Source organism: Lepus europaeus, chromosome 20 (assembly GCF_033115175.1).
Source record: "Lepus europaeus isolate LE1 chromosome 20, mLepTim1.pri, whole genome shotgun sequence".
Classification (NCBI taxonomy): domain Eukaryota; kingdom Metazoa; phylum Chordata; class Mammalia; order Lagomorpha; family Leporidae; genus Lepus; species Lepus europaeus.
The window spans coordinates 65,111,941-65,135,026 of NC_084846.1; the positions used below are offsets into that span (position 1 = coordinate 65,111,941).

Genomic DNA, 23,086 nt, shown 5'->3' on the forward strand with positions numbered 1-23,086 from the left:
ATGTTCTAAGGCATCTGAGTCCCAGTGCCGACTGGCTCCCTCACAGAGGGTGGTGCCATCGCACGGTCCGGCGCTTGGGAGGCCGCTTGGCTGGCCACCTGCTCTGTCAGGAGTGAGGGACAGCAAAGGCAGTGCCAGTGCCTGCAGAGTCTTCCTGCTGCCTTTGTTTGCTTATTATCTCCTCGCGTTTCCACACACTCCTTGTTCTCGTGTGCACGAACGAGGGCCTGTTCGGTAAGAACCCAGGGAGCTGGTGTGAGGGCAAGTCTCTGTGCTCGTCGGAGGAAGGGTACCCCAGAGTTTCCTCACTGGTGTGTGTGTTCAGATAGGCAGGTCGGTGAGAGGGGAGGCTGGGGCCCCGGCAGGAGGTCAATGGACAGGTCTTGTTCCCCCTCCCTCTTCACCATCCAGGTGCTAATGGTCTGTGGCACACGGGTGGGCTCAAGACTATGTGCATGAACACAAAGACCTGAGGCAGCACCTGGAACCAGGAGCCTGTGCAAGGCTGGCCTCAGAGGGGCCCTAACCATTCCCATGCTACTCACCCCTTCCTCCGAAGCAGGGGCTGTAACTTTGCTGGGGTCTTGGAGGACCCCAGCCTGCATTCGTTGGCTGTGGTGGCCATGGCAGACCCCAGCCTGCATCCGTTGGCTGTAGTGGCCATGGCGGACCCCAGCCTGCATCCGTTGGCTGTGGTGGCCATGGCGGACCCCAGCCTGCATCCGTTGGCTGTGGTGGCCATGGTGGACCCCAGCCTGCATTCATTGGCTGTAGTGGCCATGGCGGACCCCAGCCTGCATTCGTTGGCTGTAGTGGCCATGCGGACCCCAGCCTGCATCCGTTGGCTGTGGTGCCCATGGCAGACCCCAGCCTGCATCCGTTGGCTGTGGTGCCCGTGGCGGACCCCAGCCTGCATCCGTTGGCTGTGGTGCCCGTGGCGGACCCCAGCCTGCATTCGTTGGCTGTGGTGGCCGTGGCACAATACCACGGAGCACATGGCTTACACGATGGAAGTGTGTTGTGTCTCAGCCTGGGAGGCAGAAGCCTGAGGTCAGGGTGTCAGCAGGTCGTCACCTCTGCAGGCTCAGCTTGGATCGCAGACGGCATCGTCCCCGTGTCCTCACGTGGTCCTCCCTCTGTGTCCTGATCTCCTCCTCCTACGGGGACAGCAGTCACGCTGGGCTGGGACTTGCCCTTGTGACCTCATTTGCCTTAATGGCTTCTTAAGGCCACATTGTGCATACTGGGATCAGGACATCAGCAGGTGGGTTTTTAGGGGAGCAGGTCGGCCTGCAGTCAGGGTCAGCCTGGTGCTGGCAGCAGTTGTGCACCCCACTTCCCTCTGAGCACGGGGTCCTCCCTGAGTCTTGAGACTGGAGTGCGGGAGCACTTGGAGCCTTCACTCTTACGTGACGTGCCAAGTGTGGTCCTGGTCTGCAAGGAGACCTTTTCATTTCACTCTCTTGCAGTTCAGGATTTTATGTCCATGCGCTCCTCAGCCGAAAGCTAGGGTAGAGATGTTAAACAAAACCGGGACATGTTAATAATTAAATCCCCTTTCATTTCGACATGTAAGGATGACAAAGTGGCTAGGAGAAAGACGGAAGTGAATTTGGAGAACACGTTTGGAGAAGGTCGATGTGGTTTCCTCTGGAAATGTTAGCGTTGCGGGTTCTATGTGGGGCTTTGGGTTGGTTTGTTCCTTCACACATGTACGTCATGCTGTTCCTCTTGGCCAGGAACCCGCACAGACAGCAGAGCCAGGCAGAGGAAGAGCAGTAGCAAAAAGAGGGCAGTGTGGGGTGGGCAGGAAGGCTCCCTGGAGAGGGCTGATGGAGTGCTCACCCACTCCGAGGGCCGGCCGGGGGCGTGGCTCGGGACAAGCAGGAGCGTCCAGTCCAGGTCTGTCTCCCAGACTGCAAATAGAAACGGTCCCGTGAAGACTCTATTACTAAGGCATCTTATTTTTATAAAGATTTATTTATTTGAAAGGCAGATTGACAGAGTGAGATCTTCCATCTGCTGCTCTACTCCCCAGATGGCTGCAAAGTCTGGAGCTGGGCCAGGCTGAAGTCGGGAGCCAGGAGCTCTCTCAGGGTCTCCCACAAGCACTTGGGCCATCTTCTGCTGCTTTCCCAGGTGCATTAGCAGGGAGCTGGATCGGACACAGAGCAGCTGGGACTCCGATGTGGGATGCCAGTGCCGCAGGTGGTGGCTTAGCCCACTGTGTCACGACTCTGGTTCCAGAGTTACAGTATTTTACAACAGACTCTTGATCAGAGAAGCACCTGGCGTGTTTGTCACGGCATCTTCTTTCTCCAGGAAGCTTCGGAGTGAGGAGACCCTGGTATTTTCCCATCACCGGCTCGTACTGGAGGAGCCTGTGCGGCTTCCTGGAGAAGCGGCCGAGCTCCCCGGGCTCCAGCCCCTTCGTCGGTGAGAACCGCGGCCACAGAGGTGCGTGGCAGTGGCCTCCTGGACACGTGGTGGCTATCCATTTCAGGCTGAGCCTCACTAGCTGGGCGGGTTCCCAGATGCTCGGCTTCAGCTGCCTTGGGCTTGGAAGCAGGTCCAGAGCGGCACTGCAGGCAGCGCCCCGGACACGTGCGCTGTGGGGTCCCCAGTACCTCCTTCAACTCTCATTGTAGTCGTCTGTTCTAGGCGGCGTTGTGCTTCAGTGAGGTTGGACCTCAGTCCAAAAATAAACACAAGAAAGAGAACAGAGCAAAGGGGGCAGCGCCTGGGCATTGATGCCCTTGGCAAGTGTGTGGACGCCTGCACGGTGCCAGCGGATTCAGTGCTGGGGGCGGGGGGAGGGGAGGGATGAGGGGGGAGGGGAGGGTATGACTGCCTCTCAGGACTGGGAGAGCAGGGGGGAGGGGGAGGGGAGGGGGGAGGGGGGAGGGGAGGGTATCACTGCCTCTCAGGACTGGGGGGGAGAGGGGAGGGGTGAGGGGAGGGGTGAGGGGAGGGGTGAGGGGGGAGGGGAGGGTATCACTGCCTCTCAGGACTGGGAGAGCAGGGGGGAGGGGGGCGGGGAGGGTATCACTGCCTCTCAGGACTGGGAGAGGAGGGGGGAGGGGAGGGGTGAGGGGGGCGGGGAGGGTATCACTGCCTCTCAGGACTGGGAGAGCAGGGGGGAGGGGGGAGGGGAGGGTATCACTGCCTCTCAGGACTGGGAGAGCAGGGGGGAGGGGGGAGGGGAGGGTATCACTGCCTCTCAGGACTGGGAGAGCAGGGGGGAGGGGGGAGGGGAGGGTATCACTGCCTCTCAGGACTGGGAGGGGAAGGGGTGGGGAGGAGGGGGAGGGGTGAGGGGGGAGGGGAGGGTATCACTGCCTCTCAGGACTGGGAGAGCAGGGGGGAGGGGGGAGGGGAGGGGGGAGGGGAGGGTATCACTGCCTCTCAGGACTGGGAGAGGAGGGGGGAGTGGAGGGGTGAGGGGGGAGGGGAGGGTATCACTGCCTCTCAGGACTGGGAGAGCAGGGGGGAGGGGGGAGGGGAGGGGTGAGGGGGCGGGGAGGGTATCACTGCCTCTCAGGACTGGGAGAGCGGGGGGGGAGGGGGGAGGGGAGGGGTGAGGGGGCGGGGAGGGTATCACTGCCTCTCAGGACTGGGAGAGCAGGGGGGAGGGGGGAGGGGGGAGGGGAGGGTATCACTGCCTCTCAGGACTGGGAGAGCAGGGGGGAGGGGGGAGGGGGGAGGGGAGGGTATCACTGCCTCTCAGGACTGGGAGAGCAGGGGGGAGGGGAGAGAGGAGAGCGGGGAGGGGGAGGGTATCTCAGGAGGGACAGCGCAGGACTGTCCCCGGCCCCCCGTCCTCCCGTCCTGTGGTCCTCGCCTGCCCCTGTGGGCTCTCGAGAGGGAGCCTGTAATGGTGGCCGTATCAGACCAGCAGGCTCCTCTCAGAGTGGTTTTCGTCTGAGTCAACATTGGAACCAATTTTCTTTTTTCCTGATTCAACAAGTTTAAATATGGATCCCTAGAAAGCTTGGGACCTCTCAGCTCTGTAGGAAGTAGTTTCCTGTGAATATTTTGGTGTTTTTTCTGTCCCCATACACATATATGTCTTTTTTTTTTTTTTAACAAAATGAGTATTCCAGGGGCTCAAAGCCCTAAAATTCATGGTTGCGCTTCATTTTTGCCATTCTGTAGCTTCTCGCTTTTGCGAGTGAAGAGTCTTGAATGGTTTTGCCTGTTCACGGAGCTGGAACGTGGCTCTGGAGGGGTCCCTGGTGTGGGTGCAGCCCTGTCTTCGGGCTCTCATGATGAACTTGGTTGTCGTCCTCTTCACAGGGTCACCGCCCCAACATGGGGAAGGGGAGCCGAGAGGGGGCCATCTGGGAGTCACCCTGGTGTCTGTGACCAAGGACTACGAAGGCCACAAGGCCGCCGTCCAGGACCTCAGCCTCACCTTCCACAGGGGCCAGATCGCCGCCCTGCTGGGGACCAACGGTGCTGGGAAAACCACCATCATGTGCGTCCCTGGTCCCCTGCCCAGGGCTCAGGGCATTTGATTCTTACAGATACCAGGGGTTTGCTCTCCTTTGGCTGTTCCCTCTGTTTGAGTCTCGGCGAGATTTTAGAGACAGGAAGAGGCACAGACGCCTCCGACCTCTGCCGCACGCATGAGGTAGGGTGGTAGCGGTGGAGTGCTTAAAATCTTCGGTCCTTTTTTTCTCTCTCATACATTCACCTTGTTTTTGCTTCAGCCTTTTAGTCATTTTTATTGAAAGTTATATATTTATTTCTACCTTGCAGAAAATAACACATACCGAGAGCTTCCCATCCACAGGTTCACTCTCCTAAGTGTCAGAGCAGAACCAGGAGTCTGGAGTACAGTACCGGCCTCCCGTGTGGGTGGCAGGGTCCCGGGAACCTGGGCGGTCGTCTGCCGTCTCCGGGGTGCGCATCATCGGGAGGCTGGGCTGGGAGCAGAGGAGCTGGGACTTGAACCAGGACTCCCATCCGGGGTTCAGGGGCTCACACTGCTGTGCCAGATGCCTGCCCCACCTGGGACGTTTCTGTCCTGTGTGTGCCGTCGCTTGTGTCTCCGGGAAGCTGACTATCAGGGTATTTGCGTGTTTTTTAACTGCGGACTCTTTCTTATGTTCTGCTTTCTGTTTTGAGTTTCCCTCGTTTTCTTGTTAAGATTTGATTTTTGTGTTGATGAGAGAATCAGAGCCTATGTTCTCAGAGAAGCAGGAAGTGAGGTCATCCGTGGCCTGGAGCCAGGTGTGGAACCGGTAGTTTGCTTAGGGGTGAACCACCAAAATTGCCGAACGTTGCTCTTGAAAAATTACTTTCTTTTTGTTCTTATTAAATGTATAGGGATAAATTAGTTACAGCAATGGAAAGAACTTTGCCTCAGAATTAAGGAAAGTAGAAAAATGATACAGAATTTAAAGCATTTCCTGTTGAAAACAAAGAGAAATGTGGATGGTTTTCTTTGTGATGTGGCGGCTAAGAACTGAAGGGCTCCCTGGCTGTGTTGTTTGAAAGACAAGTTGCACAAGGGAAGATGGAGAGGCCAGCCGCCGTGTCCCGCTCAGACCCCTGCCTGTGTCTTTCACTGCAGCGCTTGTTCCGCGGATGATGAGAGTTGTACTCGGACTTTCCCGAAGTTTCTGCGTTCACTGGCCGTGCTGTTTTTAGTGTATCCTTGAAGGGCACTTTAGTCCTAAGTGCTTGGTTCCCACAGGTGTTAGCTGACAGGCCGATTAACAGCGAGGTCTTCAGTACTAAAACGAACACCTTGGAGACTTGTGCAGAGTAGGTCTAGAGGTGATTTAAGGAATATAGAGGGGCGGACGCTGTGGTACAGCGGGCTAAAGTCCCAGCCTGCAGTGCTGGTATCCCTTAAAGTGCTGGTTCAAGTCCCGGCTGCTCCACTTCCAATCCAGCTCCCTGCTAATGCACCTGGGAGAGCTACAGAGGATGGCCAGGGCCTTGGGTTCCTGCACCCTTGTGGGAGACCTGGGAGAACCTCCTGGCTGTAGATAGGCTCAGTGTCGGCTGTTGCAGCCACTTGGGGAGTGAACCAGTAGATGGAAGACCTCTCTCTTTGTCTCTACCTCTCTCTTTCAAATGCTAAAATCTTTTAAAAAAAAAAAAAAGTGTATTGGAGGATTGTATGGGTTACAGTGCAGGTGCCGTGTTTTCTATACAGGACTTGAGCGTTTGCAGGTTGTGTCATCCGTGGGGGTCCTGGGACCAATCCCACACAGATAATGAGGGGTCCTATAATGTCCCCCAAATTGGTTTGAACATAACATAGCAAAGAATTGCTAGTGGAGCTCATCGAGGTACAGCTGCTGTGCAGTGAGCAGTCCCTGTGCGGTGTGGTGAGCTCTGGTGCGGGTGTGGTTAATGCTGGAACAGGCACCACAGTGAAGAAGAGGATGATTCCGGCCTTGTCCTCCTCGTGCTGGTCTCCAGTGACGGCTGCTCTGCCATGTGTCACTGTGAATCAGTTTGGATTTCCTAGGATTTTGTAGACATGGAGCTGTGCCCAGCTCCTCTCACACAGTGGTGACAGCGGCCGCCTGGTCCGGAGGGTGGCTGAGGGTCCGTGGTCTGTACGTGTCGTCACCTGTTGGTGGCAGCTGAGGTTGTTTCTGGTTTTCAGAGATCCTGAACGAGGCTGTGTACATATCTGGGTAGGCACACACTCTCACTTCTCTTGAATAAATGCCTAGGAGAGGACTGGCTAGCTCTCGGGGGTAGGGGCCGGTTAACTTTTTAAAAACGAGAAAGCAATTTTGAGCCCAAGTATTACACATCCTGAGGAAGTAAGTGGAGCGAGGCAGGCGATCTCCGGGCGTCTTTCAGGGACAAGTGAGTTTTGGTGATGCTGCCGGAGTTCTTGTGACTTTGACGTGGACAGGTGGCCCAGGCAGAGCTGAGGAAGACTGGCCACGGGTTGGGAGCTCTAGGTATGTGTTTCTGTTTTACTCATGTCTAATTATGAAGACTTGGGTAAATACTAGAGGACTTCAAAAAGTTTTTGGAAAAGCAGAGCTGAAAGATAAGTTTATTTTGGTGCAAAAAAAAAAAAAGCTAAAATCACATGCATCTGTAAAAGCAAAGTAGGATTTTGTCACCCCAAAGCCCCCCACACGGTAGGGACCTAGGCTTGCCCTCACCATGATCAAGCCCCGCCCCTGCCCTGAAGATCTGCACGACATTTAACCAGCTGTGCAGATGCCAGGTGAGCAGTGTGTGTTCCACACTGACTGTTTTTCTCTGGCAGATCCTTGTTGACGGGGCTCCACCCTCCCACTTCTGGAACCATCATCGTCGATGGCAAGAACCTGCAGACAGACCTGTCCAAGGTCAGAAGGGAGCTGGGGGTGTGTCCGCAGCACGACGTCCTCTTCGACAGCCTCACTGTCCAGGAACACCTGCTACTGTTTGGCTCCATCAAGGCGCCGTGGTGGACCCAGGAGGAGCTGCGGCAGCAGGTGGCCAAGTGAGTGACCCTTCTCTCCTTGCTCCCTGCCTCTGCCTGATGTGAGATGGAGATTACAGAAGAGACATCTAAGAGCCGTCTATGGCTGTACTTATGATAACAAAAAAAGCAAGTGACTGTTAACCACAACAGGATGACACAGGCACTATCTCTGGGTGAACCAGGGAGGCTTATAAGAGGAGACAATGAATTCATTTGGTTTGGCTTTGAAGCAAGGAGGAGCTGAGCCAACATGGGAAAATGTGGCATGGGCTGTCCATGGATGCCTGGTGTGTCTGAGCATGGGGCTCCTGTAGGACATCTGGATGTGAGAATGGACTGGTCGTGCTAAGGGGCTTTGATGTGCGGGTTGGGGTTGTGATTAGCCTGAGATATGGAAGATGGATCTTGCTACAGCAGAGCAGATGTCGCAGCCGTGGGGAGGGACCTGATACAGGGCTGTTGCTGATGGCAGCCTGACCTGTGGTCGTGCCAGAGGGGCGGAGTGGGAAGTCCACATCTGAAGACTGTTCTGGAAGAAACACGTGCTGACCAGTGAGGGGTGCAAGGAAAGCAGGGGAAGACTCCAGTGAGGCCTTGGGGAATGGGAGGGAGCCTGGTCGGTCCCCAGAGAAGGCTGGTCCTCGGGGGTAGGGTTAGGGTTAGAGTTAGACAGCATAGCACAGGCACCAGGAGAGGTGGACAGGGAGTGAGGTGTCCAGGATGGCCAGCAAGGCCTACAGAAGATTCTCTCCTGTCACTGGAGACTGGTAGAAGCTTCGAGCAGAGGGAGAAGCAGAGGCCATCGGTTCCTGGTTAGAGAACAAAGTGGTGTTTGCAGGTGGTGAGCTTGCAAGGATGGCTTGGAGGGGAACTGGAGCCGTGAAAGTCCAGGGCAGTGACTGGGGTGGAGGCGTCAGCCACTGTGGGCCCTTGACTCAGAACTGTGGCAGGGAAGGCGTGGCCCAGGCCCTGTGCGGGATCCTTGGTGAACCTGATGGACTTTGCACAGCAAAGCGTCAGCCAGGGCAGGAGCATGGAGGGTGGAGGGGAGCTGCTCGCAGGCAAGTGTGTGTCTATAAATGGTGACTGCACGTATCTAGAGAAAATGTGACTTCCACGAACTCTTGCACATTGTTTCAAGTTTTATTTGTAAAAATTGGCGTTTATGTCCTGTATTTCCTGAGGGTGAAGACAAGCAGGTGTTTGGTGCCATCTGTTTTGTAGGAGCTCACTTCTTTACCACTTCCTGTAGGACCTGTGTCAGTGTGGCAGGGTTCCACCTTGATATTCACCGCCCTGTAACATAGAGGGGAAGAGGAATGAGTCCTGGAATTGCTGTGCACATTATGTGTCTCGGGTGGTGTTTCTGGAGTCCAAGTTGAGCGTTTGGAATGATGATGTAACACCCCACCCTTCCTTCTGCGGGGGAGGCTGGGGCACATCAGACAGGCTTTGTGAGCCTCACGAGGAGTTAGGTCTCTCCACTAGGCAGTCAGTGTGCGGGGTGCGGGGGGCTAAGGTGAGGAGGGACCCAGTAAAATGGGCACACTGTGAGCTGGTCAGACATGCTTCCTGGTCCAGGTGGGAACTGGGTCAGGAAGGTAAGTGTGAGGGTAGAGCAGAGGCGGTTGCAAGAGGTGCATGGATGGGGAGATGGAAGGAGAGAGGCTGACCCCATGTGGGGAGTAAGAGCAAAGGAAGGGCCATGGTAATTCTCAGATTTCTGGCTCAGGCAGGAAGAATGTAGCCCTGTACTGAAAATACACAGAGGGGGAGCCAGTCTGAGAGGCTGGGGAGAGGAAGTGGTGGAGCTCACTCTAGAGAGATGAGTTCGAGGGGCCTGGAGGCATCTGAGGCCAAGTCTCAATTGGGCATCTGCACTCCTGCCATGCTCCCCTTCACTGCTGCATTTGCTTTTGTGGTAAGACCACATCTCCTCCTGCCATGCCCTGGGATGCTGTGCAGCTCATGTGGGCTGGGGCAGGGGGAAGAACACCCTGGGTCTATCTCAGGCATCCCAAAGGGATCTTCTGCCCCTGTGCTCACACCTGCAACTGGTGGCCCTTGCTGTTCATCGAGGACTTTTTTTTTGTGATAGGCAGAGTGGACACTGAGAGAGAGACAAAGGTCTTCCTTTTTTCCATTGGTTCACCCACAAGTGGCCGCTGCGGTCAGCGCGATGCGGCCGGCGCACTGCGCTGATCTGAAGCCAGGAGCCAGGTGCTTCAGGAGATTCAGGGAGAGGGGGCCATGCAGCCTCTACAGGGAAGCCTGGACCTGACCTAGGACCCTTGGATGCAAAGTGTCCTCTATTACTGAAGCAGTTTTTCACTGTTATCACAAGACTCCAGAGACAACCACCTATACAAAGAGAAGAGGTTTGTTGAGCCCACAGTTTTGGTGGCTCCTTTGGTTGGGTGAGGATATTGGTGACAACAGGGGGGTATGTGCAGTGGACAGATCACAGAGTGAGCCAGGGAGAGAAAGAGGCCGGGCCCAAACTCAGGCTTTCATAGCCAGCGGCTCACAAGAACTACTTTCCAAGGGCAGGCCCCCGTGGCCCACGGACTTCCCGCTAGGTCGTCTCCCGCTAGGTCTGTCTCCCGCTCGGTCGTCTCCTGCTCGGTCGTCTCCCGCTAGGTCCGTCTCCCGCTAGGTCCGTCTCCCGCTAGGTCCGTCTCCCGCTAGGTCATCTCCCGCTAGGTCCGTCTCCCGCTGGGTCGTCTCCCGCTAGGTCGTCTCCCGCTAGGTCCGTCTCCCGCTAGGTCGTCTCCCGCTAGGTCCGTCTCCCGCTAGGTCTGTCTCCCGCTAGGTCTGTCTCCCGCTAGGTCTGTCTCCCGCTAGGTCGTCTCCCGCTAGGTCTGGCTCCCGCTAGGTCGTCTCCCGCTAGGTCCGTCTCCCGCTAGGTCGTCTCCCGCTAGGTCGTCTCCCGCTAGGTCTGTCTCCCGCTAGGTCGTCTCCCGCTAGGTCGTCTCCCGCTAGGTCGTCTCCTGGATAGCTGATTGACTTGAGTTTCTACCTCTTGGTACATGAGCTTGTGACTTCAGGACTTAAAGTTCACACGTGTTTGGGAGCCAAATCTGACCCATAGCAGTGGCCGTTCCTTTGGGCTGATCATTCTTGCAACACCTGAGTTAGAGACCTGCAGGCAGGGGACTTGCTGGGGGAGGGGCTTTCTGGCCTGTTTGCAGGGCTGAGGCCTGTCTGTGTGTGGGTGTCCACCGGGAGATCTCAAGGGTCTGAGCGGTGAAGGCAGTTTGAGAGTTGCTGCCCCTGAGTCCAGTGAGTGCAGGGGATTGTGGCTTGAAAACACACTCAGTCGTGGAGGCAGGGCGGGTGGTGCACCTGCACCCTGCTCTGGGGTGTAGGTGAAGGGGCCCGGGTAATTCCGGAAGCTGCCTCCAGAGCATCAGTGTCTGATGGGGCTCACATGGATGAGGTCATCATGGGGGGGGTGGCACATGGATCCTAGAGGGGCAGGGTTAGATGGTCTGATGGGCATTCTGTGGTTAGAGATGACAGTGAGAGGAGGTCACAAGCTCAGGACATGCTGGAGGCGTGGGTTCCTCAGAGGCCAGGGGCTGAAAGCAGCGTTGGGCAGAAGTGATGTGCGGCCCTCCATGACCAACTCTTGGTGGAGAGCAGATCGGACACGGTGCCCTGGTTCTTGGAACGCACCACCAGACCGCTTGCTCACTTCCCCACATGGAAGGCAGCTACACTTGTTTGGATGATCGAACTTGACAGAGGTGGCTGTGTTCAGAGACCGCTCCGTGACAAGTATAGAGCAGACGAATTCTCTTCATGGACAGATGCTCACATGTCAGGGCCAAGTGGACTGATGGAAAGAATCCCAAGGGACAGAAGTCCATTGTGTGGTGTGGACAGTGTCACACCCTCTTTCAAAGCTCCCCTGGGTGGCATGGAAGAGGGTACTACCTACTGCAAGGCGAGCTGGTGATGGTGATAGCGTCAATGACGTGGATGCTTGGATGTGGAGGGAGACTGTTTATGCCCATCTTCAGTTTGAGTCTGATGAGAACTGGCTAGGCATTCTATGCACGACATATTATTAGACAGCAAATTGCTATGTGCAACGCAATTTCTCCTAAAAAATCATAGATCACCTATTTTAATTAAAAAAAAAAAGCTGCCCTGTGCCACAGTGAACTATGTTGTGCTACACAGCAATGCTGCAGAGGCCTCATCTTATTTGGGTGCCAGGCAACATTAGTGGTTATCAGTTCATGGTGTGTTACTTAGCAACAAAGCCAATTTGCACAAAAGCAATCAGAGTGAGATGTTTTAGGACAGCAGTTCGCTGTTAGCAGGGGGAGGAATAGCATCAACAGGCTCCTTATCAGAGTCCTGTGGCTCCACTTGTTTTCCCTAATGTGTGGCTTCATTAAAGTGTGAGCTCAAGGAGGTGTAGCATCTCCAGTAGGATCTTCAGTGGGAACATTTGTCAGCAGTCAGGTCATTATGGTTTGGCCCTTAATTTGGCTGAGAGAAGATAACAGTAGTTGTCAGGCCTTTAAGCCATTGAAATATTACTGCGTAGTTAATGTTACCACTTAGAATTCTGGCACGTACCGTGAAACCCAGGTTAGGGTGGAGGTAGATGTTTTTGATAGTTACAGGGGTATTGATTAGTTGAGAGCATCAGTGCAGATAAAGGAGGAGAGGAGACGGAATTGAGCCCTGGATATTCCAACAGGAAGATTACGGAGCTAGGAGGAGGCAAGAAAGAGAAAGACAAGGGTGTGGACCAAGAAGTCCACTCAGGGCAGGGAGGGCTCACTGCCTCAGGTGCTGTTGAGATTGGCTGAGAAACGGCCTTTGGATTTGGCGTGCAGGGTCACTGGTGAGTATCAGAAGAGGGACTAGGGTAGGGCAGGGCCTTGCTGGACTCACTACAGGAGGTCAGGAAGGAGAGGAGTTGGGGGCAGCACATCTTCTCGGGGTTTCCCTGGAAGTGAAGCAGTGGAGGGTGGTGTCCAAGAGCAGATTCCTGCAGAGACAGGAACCATAGCAGCAGCTCTGCCTGCTGCTGGGAGTGGGCCAGGAGGGGGTGGGTCACTGGGCTGAGCTGAGCGGGGAGAGGCTGGGGATAATTGGGGTGAGCTGAGTGGAGAGAGGCTGGGGAGAGGCAGAGGCTACACAGGAGGTGAGGCCCAGCTCTCGTGAGACCCAGCTAGCCCCGTCATATAGCAGGAGGCCAGGAGGCGCTTTAACTCTACTCAGTTCTGGGCTGAAGAGTGTGTGCAAAGTGGGCATCAGGAGGATGACCAAGGACTTTAAACTCAGAATAAGGAGGAAGGACCTGAGGAAGGCAGGGACAGTCAGGTGACTGCTGGGACAGGACTTAGCTAGGAAGCAGATGTGGTCTGAAGACGATGTTGGGGCGGGGGGACGACTGTGGAGGAGCTGCCGCTGTTGGACATGACAAGGTCCGGGGATTGATTGGGATTGGCGCAGGTGAGAGGAGGATTTACTACATCAAACGTGAAGAAAGGAGCAGTGGTGGAGAAAGGGGCAGTGCACCAGGGAGCACTGGGGGCTGGGCATGACAGGAACGCGGAGGCTAGGGGAGACAGCTCTGATGGCCTGAGACTCAAGGCTGGGGTTCTGGAGGTGGTGGAGAAAGGAGTGAGGGTCATAATGGGTGCGAGCAGCCACCTACCCACAGCCAGCGGTGGGTCTGTGAGAGGGTTCATGATGGGTGCGTGTTCTGGCTCACGCCCCTCTCCTGTCTTATCCAAGTCGCCGTGTGCTTTTCTCTGTACTTCAGAAGAGGTTGTTTTCATTCCTGGCCAGGTTTCTCCCCCAGGTCCTGGCAAATGCTCCACTGCCTTTTCTGGAACACATGCAAACGTCCCCACCTCACTGACACCGCCTGTCTGGCTGACTTCTTGTATTACCTTCCGTGGAGTCGGGGAGTTCCCACAGCACCTGGGACTTTGTCACCACCTCCCTCGTATTTTATTGTAATTTCTGGCCTGTCTTTCCCCAGACAAGATTCGATTTATTTCTCTAGCTATAGCAGGAGGCGGTGCCGTGCACTGTGAGGGTTCAGTAAGTGGGTGGATGATTGACGAGCAGCTTCTAAAATACGTTCTTGGGCACGTACCTGCGAATTAACTGGAGGAAAGATCTCTCCTGCTGCCTCGAAATGTTCCCAATTAGAGTTTTCCCGACCTTTTCAGAAGGAATCTGGAAGTTTAACTTCGCAGAAATGATTTGCTTTCTTTTAGCATGTTAAAAATTAATAATTAGATAATTTTGATTTTAAATAAAAATTCAACAGGTAGGAACATCTGGCTCAGATGGCTTTCTTTGATCTTTAAGTTCCATCCACACATCTTCCTGACATACAGAAACCAGCAGATGGAAATGCTGGGATCTGCAACACAGTCCTTTTCCTGACCCAAGAGGGTCTCTTCAGACTCTGTGTCCTGGCCCCAGACAACGCCTCAGTGCCACAGGGCCCTCAGGATGCATCCTGCCCTGGAGAACAAGCCACGTCCTCGAGTTCCGATCGTGCAGATCTTCACATCCATTGATTTCGATGCCTGGAGTCGTGACCTTCGTCAGACTTGGCTCTGGGAAGCAGTAAAGTTGTGGCCTTGAGAAAGCCCCGTCCGTGTGGGGACTGAGACAATCAGCACTGGTGTCCGTGGGTGTCAGAGTGCCTGGTGGTGCCAGAGTGTTGCAATGGCAAAGGTGTATCTGGGTTCCGCCCACTAGTGTTCGAGCCCAGGTGTACCGCTGGCTTAGGATGCTCTCTACAACGTGTACCATCTCCAGAGTGGGTGTCCCAAATCTCACGAGGTCTGGTAACAGGAAGACCTCACTCGCAGGTTGTATGCATCATATTAACTTACACACGTGAGGTACTTAGTGCCTGGGATATAAAATATGGCTAATACACACTAATTATGATTATCCAGGCTTGGTGCTAAAATTAAAAAAAAAAAAAAAAAGAGTTGACTAGCATTCCCTCTGTGAGGAATGCATGAACACTAGTCAAGACTGTAATTGGGCCGGCGCCGCGGCTCAATAGGCTAATCCTCCGCCTTGTGGCGCCGGCACACCGGGTTCTAGTCCCGGTCGGGGCACCGATCCTGTCCCGGTTGCCCCTCTTCCAGGCCAGCTCTCTTCTGTGGCCAGGGAGTGCAGTGGAGGATGGCCCAAGTGCTTGGGCCCTGCACCCCATGGGAGACCAGGAGAAGCACCTGGCTCCTGCCATCGGAACAGCACGGTGCACCAGCCTCAGCGCGCCTACCGCGGCGGCCATTGGAGGGTGAACCAACGGCAAAAGGAGGACCTTTCTCTCTGTCTCTCTCTCACTGTCCACTCTGCCTGTCAAAATAAAAAAAAAATTAAAAAAAAAAAAGACTGTAATTGGATTTGACTGTCTTGTGATCTGAGCAGATTTTTGAGTTGTTCCTCCCCGAGAACAAGTCTCCGAGTTCCCGGAGCACTCCGGCTTCTTCCGGAACATTTGTCTCCTTGTGTCCTTGCTGGGCGTGTGCTTAGGAGGCTCCTCCACACCTCTGCTCTCCTGGAGCAGGACCCGTGTCTGTTGCCCTCTCCCCAGTCCAGGATGCACGGCTCATGAGGCTACAGACCGCTTTGTGCGATCTTGCAGGAATTCCGAAAAAGTTGAATTAGACTTGCTGTCATTCCCTCCACCTTGTCATTATTAACCAGCGCTCTTAGTTTTGGGAATACAAAAGGGTAAGTTTAAGTTAAAAATGCCGTAGAAAAACGGGCTTCTGTCCAACACAGCAGCAGAAGTACTGAGTACTGGTCAGCTTCATGTTAACTGGCTGCACGAGGTCCAGCCGGAGCACAGCCCTGCTTTTTTGCATGGATTCGGTTACAGAAGCCTGGCGTTCTTTGCTCACACCCACATCACTCCTGACTCAATGTGCCAGGCCTATGGACAGGAGTGGGCTTCCAGCCTGGGGCGAATGCCGTGAGGACACAGTGGGTACCCTGACTGGTTGACCATGGAAGAAGCAAGAAAGGAAGGGTTTGGGTTCACCCTACAAATGTAAGCAGGGCCTGTGTGTACTACAGCGTCCGGCACCTGGCTGCTCCACTTTCTGGTCTGTTTGCTCTGCCTCCTGACCAAGCTCCAGGTACTGAGTGTCAGGACAGAGTCTCAGCTCTCTGCTGTGTTGGGGTCATGCAGGTGGAAGATGTTGGTGGGTTACAGGTCAAGGCAGTCAGCTGCTCAGACAAACCGTTTATCCTCCCTCCAAGGCACAAGGCAGGGGAAATTCGCTGTGACTGACAACTGGACGTGGGGAAGCTGGCGTGAGCTCTATAGTTTGGGTAGGGAATATTCCTATAAATAGTGAAAGAAACATGAGAATTTACTCAGTCGTCAGGCACACAAGTCCTGAGTTCTTAGGATTCTAGAATGTTCCAGGTGCTGTCTGTTCTTGCAGCTCAACTGCAGGGAGTCCTTGTAGTTCTGCACCTGAACTTCCTCCCTGACTGCGTGATGGCCTCTTCACTGGGGGATGGCCATCAGGGTGCTAGAGGCAGGCCTGTGGCTTGGGGGGAGGGATCCACCATGGGTTTGAATGTTCAGGGGAAGGCTTTAGCAGGGTGTTTCAACTGAGCCTTTAACAGTGAGGTCTGAGCAGGTATGTGTTGGGGGTAGGTGTTCATGAGGGGTTAACAGGGGCCCTTGACAGTGGCAGAAAGTGGAAGAAGAGAATGGGTCTACAGCAGGAGTGGCAGCCTCACCCAGGGATGACGTTGTGCTGGGTATCTCAAGTCCAGAGTACTCAGAGCTCAAGGTCTCTGGGAGGAAATAAGAGACGTGCTCTTCCTCTAATGGTAGCTGGTAACTTGTCACATGGCGTTTCACTGGAGCTTCCTAGTGACTCATTCCAGAAGGCTGGGTAATCCAAACTTAGTGTACAATGGGCCACAGTCAGAGGACTTCCTGGTGAGCCACGGAGACGGAGCTGGGCCTCTGCCATCACACTGTGTTCTGTGCTTCTGGGGGGTGGGTGCAGTTCCTTCTTGGCACAAGGTTTGAGAGGTGAAGAGAATGCTGCTTCAGGCAGGAAACAACCCAAGGTGTCCCAAGCACAATGCATGGTGGACAGTGCTGACCGGTAGCACGCTCCATCCATGGTTGTGTTTCATTTGTACTTCCATGAAGGCACCACAGCTACTTTGTTGTGTGTATGTAGCTTCTAGACCTCCTTGATGGGCCATGGGTTAGAAGATCTTGGCCGTTGTAAGTCATTATTCATGGAGTGAAAGCGAAGCTTTGTTATCTTCAGGGATGAGAACAAGGGCTATCTGCTTATTTCAGAACTCTGCAGGATGTGGAGTTGACTCAACACCAGCACAAGCCGACCTGCACCCTGTCTGGAGGCTCCAAGCGGAAGCTGTCTCTGGGCATTGCCTTCATGGGCACATCACGGACCGTGGTTCTGGATGAGCCCACCAGTGGTGTGGACCCCTGCTCCCGCCGCAGCCTCTGGGACATTCTACTCAGGTACCGAGAAGGTAGGAGCTGCCTCGTCCCACGTTCTCTTCCCATGGGGCTGTCATGAGTGGAGGGTCAACCGTAGCCCGATGAGAATGCGGCATTTTTCAGAAAAAGTCATTTTCACTATGCTGTTTTATGTTTAAAGGTCAGATAATTGTCCATGCCTGGATGGCACATGTATCATTTTGATAGATGTGTGCCAGGGTACGTGTGTATTCATCACCTCACACGCCACTTTTTTTGTGTTGGGAGTATTAAAAATCCTCTTGACTGGCTGTTCTGAGAGATTCAGTTGTTGCAGTCAGCCGTGGTCACTTGTGCTGTGGAACACAAGAGGTTCCTCCTCTCCAGCTGCGCCCTCGCACCTGTTACCCACCCTCTGCCCTACCCTTCCCCAGCTTCGGTAATCACTGCTCTCAACCCCACGAGATCAGCTTCATAGCTTCCATATATAAGAGCGTGTGGTATTTGTCTTTGTGTGCCAGTTTATGAAAAAGTTCAGTTTTCCTGGGAGCTCATGGAGATGTGCGTGCTAGATGACAGCTCTACAGTGCTCAGAATTGCTTGCTCTTAACCACACGTCCATGGTGGCTCTATCACTGCATCATCATATGTCATTTGATTGGAACCGTCTTCACGCACGTTGCTTTCTACTCTGGAGGCGTCGGCCATCAGGAGACACATCCCAGAGGTGTTTGGGCTGAGCCCACCTCTTCCCAGAAGGGAAACCAAGGTGTGGAGGGCTGGGCGTGTGATGGGCTCCTGGTGACAGAAGACGTTCACTGAGCCAAGAGGGGCACTGGGGGCTCTGGTTTAGGGGTTAATGTTTCCCCCTCTCCTGCTGTTTGTTTCCAACCCAGGGCACGGGATGGGCAGGAACTATTTCCAAGTGCAACCCTGAGCGTTGGGAGGCATCGCTCTAGGCATTTTGTTGAGAAACGCCCCGCCTCTTGTGTGGAAGCATCAGTGTGAGGGTGAATGCAGGATCCCGTGAATTTTTTTTGCTTTTTTGTTCTGGTGTTTGAATGTAAGATTGTCTTCTGCCTTGACCTGAAGCCCCTACCTCCCTGGGAGTGGACCAGTAGGAATTCAAAGATGGAGAAGAAGAAAGATGCCCCCCTTCAGCATACAGGGGCTGAGCTCACAGCCTCTGCTCTCGGGTCATCTCACACTCCCCTGGAGCAGCAAGGGTGCGTCCTCGGGTCGCTCAAACCTCAGCCGCTGCCGGACTGCAGAGCAGGAGGTACAACGCTGCCCCTCTCCGTCTCACAGAGCGAGGGCTTCTGGAGTAGTCAGACAAGAGCGAGTGGCAGGGGGTTCTGTTCCTTTCTGGGCATCAGCTTGAGCTCGGCATTCACAGGAGGGTGGGCCATGTGGCTGGCAGTGGCTCCTCTGCTCGCTGCCCCTGTGTCAGAGTTCTTGTGGCTGAGCAGGACGCAGGGCACTGGGAGGCGCTGAGGGCTGGCGTTCGTGCACTTGCCAGGTCCCAGGGCTTCCACACTGGCAGGAGTCAGGGCCTGCAGTGATGGGGCCCTGGCTAGAGGAGGGGCCTTTGGGAGCGGCTGGCTGGCTGTTGGGGCAGACATCTGGGACTCTGAGCCCAGCATGAGGTGGAAACAGCCAGGGCACATTCTGTGCTCTGACCAGAATCTGGATTGTGGGGAGGGGTCCCTGCCAAAGCTACGAGCACTGAGGGTAGGGTAGAGATGGCACCGGGGGTCTTGATGATCACCCAGGGGTCAGGGGGCCTGGCCACCTTGAACTCGGAGACACTGACCCTTCCCCAAGCCTCCTTACTGCATTTACCTGAGCATCCTTTGGGGAGAGATGTGGAAGGGGCAGAAGTAAGAAACTGATTTTATGTAAGAGACACTGCATGCTACTTGGCAGAACTGATTGAATTTCCAGCTGAATCTAACTTAAAAGTGGACTAAATAATTTCCCTGCCATCCTGAGCTGGAAGCTGATGAGGTGTGGGGGACTGGGAGGTGCTGTCTGCACATGTGAACCGTGGTGCCAAGCGTGGCTGGCCCACGACTCCTGCGTGTTCCCGCAGTCACAGAAGGAGTCGTGAAGGCTTAGCCAACAGGACCTTGGCATCATCAGCATCAAGCTTACGTCAGCCGGAAAACCAGATGTGGTAAAAGCCAGAGAAACAGGCTTCCTTCAGTGCAGCCGTTATAAATGATGTATTTTCTCACCAGCTTCATGGCTTAGCAATGATTTCCTAGGAGTCATGCTGCACTGATTGAAGTGTGGAGTCAATGGGGTGTAAGTGGATTAGATAGTCAGTTCTGGGAGAAAAGTGTGTATTCGAGAAGCAGAACGTAGAGCCGCAGCCTCCGGAAGACTGATGGGCAAGGTCTAAGGACTGCGCAAAAACAAACACTGCCAGCCGAGGAGACGTCCACCTAACACCGCTGCCTGGGGCTATGCTACCGGCTGCTGCGAGCAGGTGTCTCACGTGGGGATGCCCCGGGAGCTCTTGCCAGGCAGGGTACCACACTTGTGTGCTCCCCGTGGAACAACACGTAAGGAAGCAAAAGTATCATGGCAAATTGGCACATCCCAGCCAAACTCATGCTCTGATCCTGTGCTTGCTCTACAGTCCTACATGGCCCCGAGGAAGCCAGCACTCGCCTGAGCTTCGGTTTTCAAATGCAGACAGCTGTACCATGGCATGGGCTTTGCCAGAAGTAAATGCACCTTGCATGAGAACCCAGCTCCATGTCTGATATGTTGCTTAGTCCGTGGCTGTCAGGAAAACGGGAAGGTGAATGTGGGAAATGCGGCTTTTGGAGGAAGTGGATAGAGCACACCGTGCGCATCACTGGAGAGAAACAGCAGCACCTTGGGGAACGTGATCACACTTGCGCTATTGTTCCCCCGGTTTTATGATGTGTCTTGGTCCCTTTGCACCTGCTGTATTGATCTTAGATCTACATTTCATGGTTCTTTCTAGATGCATCTTCCACCCCACCTGCCGATGAATTGATAATTCATTATTTTTCTCCTTTATCAAAATATATAAAATTGAGTTAAAAATCTGCTCCACTTGTTGCTTTGAAAAATATGCCTTTGTAAAAGGAATAGATCAACGTGTTTCATTTCTAGTCAATCGAAAGGAACAGCTGAGTGGAGCCCAGTGCAAGGCAATGGGCAGTGTGTAAACCATAAGTCGCAACATTGTCTCTGCACAGTGGAAGCAGACTTTACCCAAAGATCCGTGGGCTGGGTCAGTCTGAGGCTTTTCTCCCCAGGCAGGGGACAAGGTGCCAGAGCTCATGGAGAACACCTGTGAGACGGGCAGTTGTTTCTGCAAAGGTTGGCCATGCCCACTGGGCTCGGCCGTCTCTCCCAGGGAGGCGGGCAGTGGCTTGAGTCTCCTTGCCTCAGCCATCCCCCAGGGCTCTGCTGTGTGGTGTGCACCTGCCCTGAGCTCCTCCCAGGAGGCAGCACGCGTGCAGATCCTGTCCCAGTTGCTGAGTGCGTGTGAGTGGTTATGTACAGTGTGCACCGTGGCGGTTTCAGTTTTTGCATCGTTGATGGTTAATTTCCGCCTTGACACAGTGCTCGTGACATCGTCCTGCAGCAGACCCGTCCCTGGAATGTGGCCTGTCCTTAAGCCAGAGGGACTGGGAGGCCTCGGTCCCTGTGCAGAGACCCCACCCAGCTTCCTTTCCAGATTTCCTCACTGCACACGTGGGGCATCTGAGACCAAGAAACCTGGCGGGGGCTTTAGCCTCCCTTGGTGCCTGGACGCAGGAGCTCCGTGCCTCGCGTTCTCCCTTGTGCCTGGCAGGGCTCCCCTTTGGCGCAGGAGTGGGTGGAGGATTTGCAAAAACGCCAGTCACAAATTCCAGGCAAAGTGTAGACGAGAGCGTCTGGGGCCTCTAACTTGCTCGGTGGCCATGGCTCCATCGTGTTACAGAACCCACTTCAATTTCCCTTCCTGAAGTCGGTGACGATCTTTCACGTGCGGCAGGATCTACGGCTGCAAGCCCAGGGCGGGCGGCCCTGCTCTGATGTCCCTGTGCTCACACGCAGGTCGCACGATCGTCTTCACCACCCACCACCTGGATGAGGCCGAGGTGCTCAGCGACTGTGTGGCCGTCCTCCAGCACGGGCGGCTCAGGTGCTGCGGCCCTCCCGTCTGCCTGAAGGAGGCCCACGGCCAGGGGCTCCGCCTGACGCTCACCCAGCAAGTAAGAGGTGCTGCTGTAGCCGTCACCGGGGACGCTCCCTTCCCTGAGGAGGAGTAGGATACTGACGGCTGAGTGGAGGCCGGCATGAGCCGGGGAGCGGCTGAACCCTAGCGTGTGTGTGTGTGTGTTTTACAGGCAGAGTGGACAGTGAGAGAGAGACACAGAGAGAAAGGTCTTCCTTTGGTTTATCCCCCAATGGCTGCTGCGGCTGGTGTGCTATGGCCGGTGCACCGTGCTGATTCGAAGCCACGAGCCAGGCTTCTCCTGGTCTCCCATGTGGGTGCAGGGCCCAAGCACTTGGGCCATCCTCCACTGCGCTCCCTGGCCACAGCAGAGAGCTGGACTGGAAGAGGAGCAACCGGGACAGAATCCGGCACCCCGACAGGGACTAGAACCTGGGGTGCTGGCGCTGCAGGTGGAGGATTAGCCTAGTGAGCCACGTTTTTACCTCTGGGAGTAAGTGCACAGGAGGTCAGAGTGCCCTGGCGGGTAACAGGGGCTGCTGCCAGAAAGTACCACGGCCCAGCTGTTCCAGAGAGATTTTCCTAACAAGGACACTTTGTGTAGGAGGCCACAGTTTGTCATAGTTCAGAAACAGAGTCGTGAGGGGGCAGGGGCGGGGTAGGTCTGGGCCTGAGAGCCCGTGTCACATGGTGGTTGGGGGTTGCCCAGTGTCAGCTGGGGACAGGATGGTGGCTCTGGGTTGGGACTCGGGAGGTGAGTGGAGAGTCACCTCCCTGCTCTTGATGGCCGGGTCTGACCCTTGGTGGCCTCTGACTTCTTAGCCAACCAGGGTTTTTATTTACTTCCTGTGAGCCTCTCACGGTCCTGAGACGGCTCCTTTCTTCTGTGCCTGGGAATCCTTGTCCCAGTGATCTGATCAGGAGGACCCGAGTCCCCTTCCTGATCCTGCCACAGGACTGAAGGCACCTAGTGAGCGTAGACTCCCGGAGGAACAGTGGACCCCGTAGCCCACGCGGAAACACGGGCTGTCCATGACAGTTTCATCACCCCAGATTTCTATTCCGAGAAGGAGCTGGCCGTGTGGCGTGGTGGGCTAAGCTGCCACCTGAGATGCTGGCATCCCACATGGGTACCAGCTGGAGTCCCGGCAGCTCCTTTTCTGATCCAGCTCCCTGTTAATGCTGCTGAAAGCAGAGGATGCCCCATGTGGAGAGATCCAGGTGAACTGGGTTGTACCTGGCCCAGCCTCGGCTGCTGTGGCCATTTGGGGAGCCAATCAGCAGATGGGAGATCTTTCTCTCTCTCTCTCTTTCAAATAAATAAAGCAACCATGGAAAAACAGAAAGAAAAACTGCAATGCACGGTTGAAATGCCTTCCACTTAAGTGTGATTTGTCGTTTGGGCTTTGAAGTGGGGAATTTGTTCGTGGATGTGGACACCCTCGAGGTCGGCTGGACTGACATCCCTCCCCGGTGTTTTCCCCTGTAGCCGCCTGTTCTGGGGGCCCGTGATCCTGAGGACATCGCTCGTGTCACATCTCTGATCCAGGTCTATATTCCACAAGCGTTTCTCAAAGGCAGCAGTGGGGGAGAGCTGACCTACACCATCCCCAAGGACGCAAACACCGCCTGCTTCAAAGGCCTCTTCCAGGCCCTGGACCAAAACCAGCAGCAGCTGCACCTGGCCGGCTACGGCCTCTCAGACACCACCTTGGAGGAGGTACAGAGAATTCTGGGGGCCTGCACCTGCAGTCTGTGCTGTTGTGGCCTCTGTCTGCTCAGCAGGGGGCTGTGGGTACAGGGGAGGGGATGGAGACACCGCACACTGTTATGTCTGAGTTCTGGCCGGCGACAGGCACGGGGGAAGCCAGTGACCGAGCTGGACACCCTGACAGGTGACTGCTCCGTTCTCCCCCGACGGTGCTATGAGATGTCCAGTGCG

At 55.0% G+C, this 23,086-nt stretch overlaps 1 protein-coding gene across 1 annotated transcript in view; it reads left to right on the forward strand.

The window, feature by feature from the left end:
* ABCA13 (ATP binding cassette subfamily A member 13) overlaps positions 1-23,086 on the forward strand; it is a 329,120-nt gene that overhangs the window by 132,523 nt on the left and 173,511 nt on the right. Inside the window, 6 exon segments of the mRNA XM_062178561.1 lie at positions 2,323-2,457; positions 4,297-4,477; positions 7,253-7,471; positions 16,797-16,993; positions 21,024-21,181; positions 22,634-22,864. Coding sequence (XP_062034545.1) covers positions 2,323-2,457; positions 4,297-4,477; positions 7,253-7,471; positions 16,797-16,993; positions 21,024-21,181; positions 22,634-22,864 — 1,121 coding nt within the window.